The sequence below is a fragment of the Odocoileus virginianus genome, chromosome 16 (genome assembly GCF_023699985.2).
Source record: "Odocoileus virginianus isolate 20LAN1187 ecotype Illinois chromosome 16, Ovbor_1.2, whole genome shotgun sequence".
NCBI lineage: Eukaryota > Metazoa > Chordata > Mammalia > Artiodactyla > Cervidae > Odocoileus > Odocoileus virginianus.
This window is the reverse complement of record NC_069689.1, coordinates 12,064,386-12,075,506: the sequence shown is the minus strand read 5'-3', so window position 1 is coordinate 12,075,506 and position 11,121 is coordinate 12,064,386. Positions and strand designations below refer to the sequence as shown.

Sequence of the window (11,121 nt, the reverse complement as noted above, 5' to 3'; positions counted from 1 at the left end):
CATGTCTCTCGTGTATCTCTGTGTGGGGTCTCCCCATCTCTGTGTATCTCTGTCTCTCACAGGTGAGGCTGAGTGTGTGGGTCTCCGCGTCCACACCTGCATGTCTCGGGCTGCGTGCATTTGGGTGCGTCTGCTGTGACCTGAGCTGTGAGGAGCTCTGTTTTAAGCTAAGGCAGTGGGCAGACCCGGGAAGTATTACAAGGCCCGCGGGTGTTCGGTGCTTACTGGGCATTGCACACCCTATCCTGAGCCCCACAGGTTAGGTGGCCTGCCTAGGGCCGCGCACGGGGCCGGGCCGGGGCACATCCTCTGTCCTTCAAATCATGGTCACCAATGCCCCAGGTGAGGCTCCTTGCTTGGAACCTTCCTGCCTCTATTTACAGGGGGCCCCAGGGCCAGGGAGACAGGTCTCCGGCAGTGGGGAGGTGCCGGGACCCCCGAGACCCAGCCGGGCCCACGGGAAGCTGGACCTCTGCCTTGACCCCACCGCGCTCCGATGCCCTCCCGCCTCTGATCAGGCCAGCCCTGACCCTCCCACCCTCCCGGGTCCCCTCACTCCCAGCGCTACTGCTGGTCACCGAACAGTGGGAACTCGGGGGGCTGGTGGGGGGAGCAGGTGTGGGGTGTGGAGAGTGCAGAGCTCACAGTCCCCAGGCAAGGTCACTGCGAGGCTGGTGGTCACCCTCCCCTGGGAAGGGGAGCGCAGATTCCCCCTAAGACCACACAGTGTGGGGGGGGGGCTCGGGAGGGACCCCAGCTCAGGGCTACCCCTGCAACCTTTCCAGCATCTCCACTCCGGCCGACTGCCAAGGCCACAGGGGCAGCCCACCTGCCCCCCTCGCCCATCTCCCGCCTCGTCCGTTCCCCGGGTGCCCCAAACTCTGGGCCAGGGTTGACCTCCACCCTGAAGCTGACCCCCTCTTCTTGTCCAGGCGTCGGCTCCCCGTCCAGGTGTCTGCCTTCTCCTCCCTGACCCCGCCCTTGCCCCACTGCCCCCAACATGCCCGTGAGCCCCCCAGGAGGCTGTGCCCCATCCCACTCAGGCCCCCGCACGAGTGCCCGCGGGTGACTGAAGTGGCATCAGACATTCATGAGCCAAGACCGCGCCAGCCTGGTTGCTGTCCGATGGCAGGGACGCCGATGACTGAGCAGACAGAGGGTGGAGGTGCAAGAGTACACACCGTACACACGCGTGCACACGCCTCTGCACACGCGGGAACGTGCACACACACACACGCTCCACGCACACAGGTGTGCCCCACACCACTGCCGCACACATGCTCACAGACACACACGCAGCGGGCCCGTGGATGCTGCGGTGACCTCCGGAGCGGAGCGGAGCAATCAAGTTGTTTTTTTCCCCAGGACACGTTCCCACACTAAAGAAAACAGGAAGGGACTTGGGGCCGGGACAGGAAGAGGAAGTGGCCTGCGTGCAGGGAGCCGGCTCCAGCCGGATGGACCCCGGGCGGCTGGTTTGGGTGGGACTCAGGAGCAGACAGACAGACGGCTGCAGAGTGGGGAGGTGGAGCGTCCTCCAGGGCGTCTCGGCCTTGCTGCCGGTCCTCACCGAAGGCCCCTCCCGCTTCCAGGTGAGCAACCGAGGCGGGGGCCAGCTCGTCCCAGTCACCAAGGAGGGCAGGGGGAGCTGGCATGGGACCCCGGCCCCTCTGACGTCACGCCCCCCAGCCTTGGTCCTGCGGCCCCATGGCAGTGGGCAAGGTGAGGCCTCTGCCTAGGATGCCAGGGGCCTTGACGGGGCTCTTTCTGTGGCCCTGTGGTTCGTCCAGTGCTGGGCGTGTCTGTGGCACATGGCCTGGCCTCTGGCAGTCTCGGGGGGCACCCTCTAGGGGGCCCTGAGCACGCACTGCAGAACACACACAAAGGAGCCGTCAGCCCAGCCTGCAGACACCCCCCCTCCCTGGGACTGTGCATGTCTGATGGCAGGGACTCTGTGGGGGGTCCCTGCCCCCAAGCCTGGCCCAGGGCTGGGTACAGGAGGTGCTCGTAAATGCTCCACTGATGAGGCATTGGAGGCACAGGGAGGGATCACGACTGGCCCAAGGCCACACAGCGAGGCCGGTCTGAACCCACTTGTTTCCTCCCGCTGCAGCTTCAGGGGAAAGCAGGGTGGTGGCCTGGGCACATGGTCCCAGCCCCTCCCTGGGGAGACAGACTGCTGCAGTATCTTGTCAGTCCTCCAGACCCAGCAGGCGAGACTCCCCCCGGCCCTGCAGGTGGGGGCCCAGGGGAGCTTGCTGTCCTTGCTGACCTGCCTCCTTTCTACCCTGCATGCCCTCCCAAGGCACAGGGCAGCTGGGTGTCCTCTTTCCCCTCCAGAATCCCAGTCTTAGAATCACATCTAGCTGGTGTGAAGGAAAGAGGAGGTTGTGGGCAGGGTTAGGGCTTCAGAGACAGATTGTCTTGTTTTGTCTATTTTTTGTTTTCATTTAAAGAAGAATCTTGCTTAGGAGGGACCCAGGACGACCAACAGTCCTGGTTTGCCTGCGACAGAAGTTTTGCAGGATGCATGAGGACTTTCAGGGCTAAAACAGGCAGAGGTCCAGGGAGACCAGGACATGGTACCCTAGAGCTCCAGAGACATTTAATCTAAGTCTACCTGATGCTTGAACTCTCCACTGTGTCCCCGGCCAATGACTGTCTAGCCATGCTTACATACCTCCAGTGACAGTGAGCTCATTACCTTTAAGAGGCACAAGAGCCAACCAACAGGCAGGACCAGGCAGTGACCACAGTGAGGTCAGAGTTTGCAGAGCAGAATGCAGGGGCCCCTGACCAGCCTTTAGGGGTAATCAGACAGGGCTTCCCAGAGGAGGAGACTGGCGAAGAGGACAGAGAATTCCTGAGCAAGGGAATAGTACAGGCAAAGGCCAAGAGGCCTAGAGCCACCTTCCAGGGAGTGAATTTCTTTGCTGTTCACTCTGACGGCTGATGTGACTCTACAGCCCCCCACCCCACCCCCATCTCTGGAAAGGGGCCCCTCCTGCCTTCACATCCCACCCCACCTCCTCGGTCTCCAGGCTGGGAAAGGTCTCACTGCCAATGGAAGAGCTGCTAGATGACCTGGAATGCCATTCCACGCCTGCCCCCCATTTTCTGAGGCACCAACATCTGCCCCCTCCTCCAAGAAGCCTCCCCTAGCTTCCCCAGCCCCAGGTGCCCCCACTTCCACCCGGATCAAACTTCTTCTCTACTAGGGGTCACTACACCTTCAGGGACCCCTGTCACCCTCCAGTTGAGCTTTCCTGCCTCTTACTTTCACACCTACTGGTCTCTCTTCCTGAAATGTCCTCTCATCCCCTGAAAAAAAAGCTTTCTTATCCGTCAAAGATGGAGCTCAAATGCCAGCTCTTCCAGGAAGCCGTCCAGTATTTCTCTGACTGGAGTTGATACCAGCCTTTCCTTTCAGTCATTGCACTCCCTCTGTGCTGACCTTGGGCCAGGGTCGGGGGTGGGAGTAGGCAGCCACAGGCACCCAACCCTGGGAACTCAGCCCAAAGCCTTCCACCTGCCTCACTGCCCTGGTCTCTGGTCCTTGTGGGGGACCCAGGAGCAGAAGTGGGTTGGCTCTTAAGGCAAGCACAGGGCAAGTGCATACTCAGGGCTTGCTGCACTTTGTTCATTCAACCAATATTTCCTGAGCACCCCCTCTGTGTCAGAGAGTCACATGGCTGCCCTTGGGGGTCCTTTTCCATCCCCCAGCACACATGGAGCAGTTAGAACAGTAGGGCCCCTGCTGGCCACGGCTCTCATCTCCCAGGCAAAGGCAAGGGACACACCTTCTGGCCACCTTGGAGCTAGCCGGCTCCAGAGCCCAGCTCTGGTCACACCCCTAACCTGCTGAGGGGCCTTGGATGGGTCATGCCCTCTGTGACCTGGAGACAATAGGAGTGGCTGCCCGGGAGAGCTGAGAGAGGGGACGAGTGTGGCTTCTCTGGGTGGCATCACTCACTCTCATCCTTCTCTAAGGACCCGAAGTGCCCCTCGCTGGGCGGGTGGGACCAGTCCCCAGGAGAGAGCTTGCAGGCACTTTGGGGTCCTAGGCTGGCAGAGAAGGGTCTCGCAGCCTGACCGAGTGCCCAGGGGTACAGCGGTCTCTCCAGCAACCTTCTGAGTCTGCTGGAGAGGCTGGGGGCAGGGGAGGGCAGTGCCCAGATTTATCCACCAATCCCGCAGGCTCCTGGCCCTGGAGCTCGTTATCTGCCCGGCCCAGCATGGGGCGGGGGAGGGGGCGGTGGTGGTGGTGGCTGGGCCTGCCGGGGCGGGACACCGCCTGGGGACTGGACGCAGCCGGGAGCCCCACCAGGTGGGCGACAGCCGCTGAGGTCCCCGAGCGTCCCCGCGGGCCGTGGCCGGCTGCCTGCCCATCTCCCGCACCATGTCGGACGGCGAGGGCCCCTCAGCCGGTGAGTGGCAGCGCTATATTTACCCACCGCGGCTCCGGTTGCAGAGCCAAGGCCACTGGTCACCGAGGACGCGGCCCCCCCACCCCCCCACCGCAGGCTGCAGGCAGCTGCGGGGCTGGACCCCCTGCCTCAAGCCCGATGCCTGGGGGGCGGGTGGCTATGTGTCTGGCGGGAGGTGCGTGACTCTCCAAGCTCAGCAGTGCCGCACCCGTGGCTTCCCTGTGGGGCGAGAGCAGGAAGCGGTTTCTGCCGTGGACCCTCCCGGCTGTCATCTGGGCCATGGAGCTGACCCACCCCCGGCTGCCGTTGGACCCTGGGTGGGCGCAGGGTGTGGGATCCTGGAACCGCGTGCAAACGAGTGTGTGTAAACATTTACTTGGTGATGGGGGACAGGGGAGCGCACAGCTTCCATTAGACCTCCCAGAGGTCTGAGACCAGGAAGTTCTGAGCTTCTGGTCTGCCTACACAAGATGACCCCCTCCACCCAGGGGCACCCAAACCCTCTCAGTTGGCAACCAGGCAGGCGGAGGGGTGGTCAGACACTGGGGTCTGTCTGCATGCCCTCTGGCCTTCCCGAGGTGAGGGGCGACGGTGGGGGCTGGCTGCCCATGTCCCTGGCTGGTGGCCCCTGGTTCCGTCCAGCTGAAGACAAGCTCTGATGTGGACATTACCCTGAACCTGCCTGGGGTGGGGTGGGGTGGGGTGGGGGGTGGCTGGAGACGGCTTAATTCAGGGAACATTTCGGGGACTCCAGAGTCAGGCTGCCCAAGTTCCGATTCCCATTCCTTCACTTCCAATTCGGGTGACCTTGGGCGAGTGGCTGAATGGCTCAAAGCCCCAGTGGCTCCAGGTGAGGAAGGAGGCAGTGCTAATGAACCCCCAGGTGGTTGTTAAGATTGACAGTGAGGATGCATGCAAGCATCCGCAGGTGTGCAGCGAGCGCTTAGCGGTGTCTTTGTAGGAACGGCAAGTTGTGGGGCGGGGGTGTCCCAGGCTGGCGCCAGAAGCCCTCAGATCTGGGCAGCCCTACCAGGCCCCTTCCGGCCGCGCCTCGTCGCCTTAGCCGTGACTGTGGCCCACGGATTCCTTACCCATCAAATGCCACCATGGAGAATCTCCACACGTCAGATTGTGATGGAGAGAGGGCCTCGGGGTGAGCTGGGGGCAACAGCGCGTGGCCCCCACCCTGCACGGTGTCTGACGACCATTCCCCGCCTGGGCCTGGCTGAGTCAGGCATGGAACAGGGTGGGTGGGTGTGTGTGTGTGTGTTTGGGGAGGGGGATACCGACAAAGCTGGCCTGACCTCACCCTCTTCTGCCGGGCGCCAGTGGCCCTGACTGCCAGGAATTGTCCGCCGTGGTTGTGAAGGAGCCAGCATGGGCCGGTGGGGGGGGGGGTACAGGGGGTGCAGACAGGCCCTTTTCTGGCTGGCTCTGCCCACACCTGACACCAACCCGGAATAGCTCTCTCCCTCCACCAGGGACATGGCCCTGCTTTTAGCAGCTTGTAAAACCACCCTGCTGTGGGGATGGGTATTTCAGGAAGCCCAGGACAATATTAACCCGTCAGGGCGATGGAATGGGTACTGAGCATGTGTGTGTGTGCGTGGCCTGGAGCCTGGGGCAGACTGCCTTCCCTATCAGGATTGGGAGAAGGTCCCCTGGATTGGAGGCTAGCGGGCAGCATCCCTGCCCTGCAACTGGGCCGGTGGCTCCTGGCTTCCCGCCTGTAGGATGCTGTGTGATGGTCTTTGCTGTCTGATGTGCTGGGCTGCGATCACTCCACGTTGGCAGACGTAAAGAAGGCTCCTGGGTGCAGGGATGCATGCTTGCTTATGGTGGAGGTAGGGTTCGGGGTGGGGGTGGGATCTCCTAGGGTGTGTCACCTGCAATTCCAGTCTTTCTCAGATTCCTTCTGTGCTGCAGCGACTGGGCCAGGCAGGCTGCTGTGAAATATTCCCACCTGTTCTCAGTAACCAGCCTCTGTGTCCGTGTGGACAGCAAGCAAAGGTTCTCAGCTCTGCGTCCGTAACCTGTGTAACCTTGGGCAGATTACTCAAGGGCGCAGACCTCAGTTTCCTCATCTGTTAAATGGGGACAAAAATAGGATCTCAGTGCTTTAAGTTCCAGGGAGGATTAAGTGACCAAGAACATGCAGCACACTGAAAATCATGCCAGGCTGGCTGCCCGCTGAAGTTTTTATTATTCAACTAGTGAATGAGCTGTGACCCAAAAGAGGAAGCAAAGGGACCAAGTTGTCTGCTGTGTCTTGTCTCCCAGTCATTGTGGATGCACTGTCTGTTTAATCCCTAGAGATCGGTGGCGTGGACTTCTGAGGAAACCAGAGCTCAGAGAGGCAAACAGACTTGTCCAAAGTCGCCTAGCTGGCCAGTGGTAGCACTGGGCTTCAAACCCAGCTTCCTAGGCCCTGTCTGTGCAGAGCTCAAGTCAGATGCCTTTTCTAGGAAGTCCTCCTTCCCTGCTCCCCTGGGGGTGGGGAGTCTGGCCATCTTGCAGGACTTTTTAGCTGTCCTCTGAGCAGTGGCCCTTCTCACCTGGGAGACTGTTAGCTCAACATTGCCTCCAGTGATTTGGAGCCTGTAAAAAATGGTGGTACCTTGTTAGGGTTGTCAGGACGGTTCCCCAGCGCAGGAGTGCAGTGGCAGGTGGTCAGCTCCAGGGTTTATGGCCCTGAGCCTGGGCAGGGGAGCCTGGAGGCTAAGCTTACCGGGAGTCAGCATCATATTTATAGCAGGAGCTCGCCTGCACTGAGAACTGCCAGCCTGTCACCGGGTCCAGTGAAGGTGCTTCCCCTACAGGCGCCTGGCTTCCAGACCTGGCTCTGCCCTTTGGCGACACAGAGGGCTGGATGGGTCACTTCCGCCCAGAGGCCCAGCTTCCTCCTCCGTAAAGTGGGGCCTTGCCACGTGCCTCCCTGGAGACGGGGTCTGTAGGTGCCGTCACGGGCCTGGGTGGAGGGGCTCCTCACATCCTGGGTCTGCTGCTTGGCTTTCCCTGCCTCTGACCTCGCGGTACCCCTGACCTCTCAGCTCTGGAGCTCCACAGGAAGAGAGTCCAGCCCATGTGCCCTCCGATCCTCCCATGTTTGGGAAAGTTTCCAGCAAAAGTATTCCAAGCACCGAAGAAGAGGCCACTGGATGTGCCGCAGAGCGCCTGAATGCAGGTCCATCAGAGCCCAGGGCTCGAATCCTTGCTCTGCCATTCCCCGCTCTGTGGCTTTGGGCAAGTCACCTAACCTCTCTGAGCCTCAGTGACAGGTGGACATTTGTCCAGCCCCGGAGGGTGTGGCGAAGATGGACACCCCTAACCCGAGGAGGCGCTCAGCCAGTAACGTGACCTTCTTCCTCCTCCTGTAAACCATCAATCCCACTGCCCACCCACCCCAGCCCCATCCCTGGGGGCTGCGGCCACATTCTTTGCACAGTGGGAGGTGGTTTTTCTGGGGCAGGTGGTGGCTGATGTTGGGGTGGCCACCGTTTCTCACTCAGCTCCTGGCATCCCAGAGCCCGGAGACAACCCGCCCCGGCTTCCTGCTCCCAGTCATCACAGCGGGCCCCCTGCCAGGGCGCAGGGAGCCCTCACCTCCCTCCGAGTCATGGGCTGCGTTCTGCTCTCCTCTGTGGTTACTGACCGGCCTCAGGGCCCGGGTCTGTGCCGAGCATCTCCAGGAGGAGAGAAAAGCAAAATGATTTTACTATTCAGGCCCCGCTCTTGGAGAGGAAGGGTCTTCTCCCAGGAGAGGCGGGCTGGGCCCCGGGGCCTCAGCATCTCTCTGCCTGGCTCCCCTCCTGTCGGTGAGGGCTGCCCCCCACCCCAGACAGGTTACTGGGCTCTGCTTTTATGGACAACAGGGATCCCGCAAGGTCGTGAACCGGGGAGATGCCTGGATTGCTCCCGTGTAGGGGTGCAGGGTCAGCAGAGACTCCGGAGGCCAGGAGGTCCAGGAGGAGGCTGGTGACGTAGTTCCTGAGCTGAGGGGGTGAGGCCCGCTGTGGGGAGAGTGGGAGGATCTGGGAAGTCCTGGGAGTGGGGTGGGGGAGGGAGTAGGGGGGATGCTGAGGCCTGATGCTGCCTCTCCCGCTAGGAGGGTCAGGGGCCTGGGGGTGGGGTGGGGTGGGGTGTGGTGTGGTGATCTGGCAAAGCCCCAGGGGCCGGTTTGTACATCCTGTTGGGAGTCCCTAGAGAATGATTTCCAGGGTCAGGCAGACCTGCCGCCCAAACACAGGCAGGTCCTTCTCTCTGACTGTCAGTCGGCTCATCTGCAAGTGGAGGTGACACCATGACCTCGGGGGGTGTTGGGGGGGTTAGCTGAGATGTCACCTTCAAACTCCTGTGAGCCGGGGGCCAGGGGATATGTGGGTGGCAGCCGCTCAACCCCAGGAATGAACCTTTAACCCACGGCCCTTGGTAGTCTGGGTGCTGTGCTGGCGACGGCAGGAAGGGTTTAATCCGAGGGGCATCTACCGGGCGCAGGAGGCTGGGATCAGGGGCGAACGAGGACCTTCCACACAATGCCCCGTTACCGCCCCTCTCGGTTCCCAGAGTCACAGTTCACACCACACTCCCTGTCCACACTTCCCACCTGTGCATCCCCATGTCGTGGAGGGGCAAGCTGAGGCCCAAGAGAAAGACTGGCTCAGGGTCACTGGCTAGGGAATGACGAGCCGGGACTCAATTCCCCAAAGCAGGCCCCTCGGCACCTGTGTGCAAGCTTCACACCTTCCCTCCTACTGCTCGGAGCCGGCCCGTCGTCCAGGCTGGTGGGGTTCTGCCTCCTCCAGGGACCCTTCCCCGGAATCTGCAGCCCCAGGGACCCCACACCCCTGGAGTGCCCCATCCCACCCCCCATCTCTTCCTCTGGTTGAAACAGCTTGACTGGTGCCAGCCTGGATGCTGCTGTCCCACTCATAGCACCTTGGGTGGCGGGAGATGTGTTCGGGGCTCATTGCTGTGTGACCTGAGACAAGCCTCCTTCTCTCTCTGGTCTCAGAGAGGTTTTTTTGGTTTGCCTCTATCCCCATAGACTCCTACAGGTGAGCACACAGCTCTCACGTGTGTCCCGTGTTGGGACATCAAGCAGGGCTCAGGAGCCCTGCCACCTCTGTGTCAGCCCTCACCCCTGTCCAAGAATCTCTGAGCAGCAAATGAATAAATCCACGTGGCTCCTGTCCCCACTCCAGCCTCCTGAAGCCCCCGGGAGCTTTTACACTCATGACAAGAAATACAGCTTAGAAGCCATTAGTAATTCCACCTGGAAATAAAAGCTATCCACTTCTGTTCTTTTAAAGTATTGGGTCCATTCTAAATGAGCATCCTTGAGATAGCAAGATACATTTTAACTAGTTTGAATTATATTTTTTAAATGACCCAAAGCTGTTGGTGTCTGCAACCATTTGTCCGCTTTTTTTTTTTTTTGAAACTATGCATGCAGGGAAAATAAAGTACAGAAAACTGGTGGCTGAGATGGGCCAAAGATATGTTATTATCCATACCTTCATGTGTGCTAAATTGCTTCAGTTGTGTCTGAATCTTTGCGACTTAGCACGCAGGAAGATAGGAATAATAACGTATCTTTGGCCCATCTCAGTCACCAGTTTCTGTATCTATTGATTTCCAATTTTTGCATGGGTCAAGAGAGCTGCTTTTGGTTTGTACTGACTCTATCACTCTGGACAGGTTTGGTATACTATGAAAAACACAAATCACAGTGGCTTAAAGCAACAAAGATATATTCCTCACTCATGCAAAATTTATTGCAGGTCTGGGTTTTTGCAGGTCTGGGTGACTCTCCAGGGCAGGTCACCTATGTGTTGGCTTGGCAGGTGTGATGCCTACACAGGGACCCAGTTTCCCCGTCATAAGGCAGATAAAGCCAGGGCCGGAGATATCACACAGGCAGTTAAACGCTCCCACCCGGAAGTGATCCGTGCGATCTCTACTGGCATTTCATTGGCTAAAGCAAGTCTTACGGCCACGCCCAATGGCAAGAGGGCAGGTACCGACCTCCAATAGGGAATGGATTAGTAATATCTGCTCCTCTTTTTTTTCCCAACTGACTTTTAAAAATTTTCCCTCTTTTTTTAAAAATTTGGTTTTTAAAAATTGACATATAATTGCTTTCAGGTGACTCACTAGTAGAAGAATCCAGCTGCCAAGCAGGAAATGCGGGTTCGATCCCTGGGTCAGGAAGATCCCCTGGAGAAGGAAATGGCAACCCACTCCAGTATTCTTGCCTGAGGCATCCCATGGACAGAGGAGCCTGGTGGGCTACAGTCCAGGGGACCTCAAAAGAGTCAGACATGACTTAGAGACTGAACAACAAGAATTGCTTTATGATATTGTTAGTTTCTGCCGTACAACAACGTGAATGAGCGATATGTATACGTATATCCCCTCCCTGTTGAGCCTCCCTCCCACCACCCCCAAATGACTTTTTAAAAAATGGCCTATTTTAATTATGAAATGCTCAGAGCATATCTTATGCAGTATGGTCAATAAGCCTCTGAAATGTATGAGTCTTTCTGATAAGCAGATCTCAAAACCAGGGGCAGGATTTCTCAAAATATGTTCTCTCCCTCAGCTCTGAACTTTCCTTTAAAAGCCCAAAAATAAATTTCTGAAAGATCTGGTCACAGCACCAGTGAGGAAAAGCAGAAGCAAGAGAAGCATTTTG

General features: G+C 58.9%; 1 protein-coding gene across 2 annotated transcripts in view; it reads left to right on the top strand.

Moving 5' to 3' along the window:
* Positions 1-1,512: 1,512 nt before the first annotated feature.
* The window catches only part of EML1 (EMAP like 1), a 196,282-nt gene continuing 186,673 nt past the window's right edge, over positions 1,513-11,121 (top strand). Inside the window, exon 1 of one of the 2 annotated variants that reach the window (XM_070477850.1) lies at positions 1,513-1,592. Coding sequence is in view for 1 of the 2 variants with exons in the window: in XM_070477847.1 (XP_070333948.1) it covers positions 4,400-4,427 (28 nt within the window). In the remaining variant the exon portion in view is untranslated. Of the gene's footprint in view, positions 1,593-4,298; positions 4,428-11,121 lie in introns of those variants that run through there. The other variant, XM_070477847.1, reaches the window with a different exon arrangement.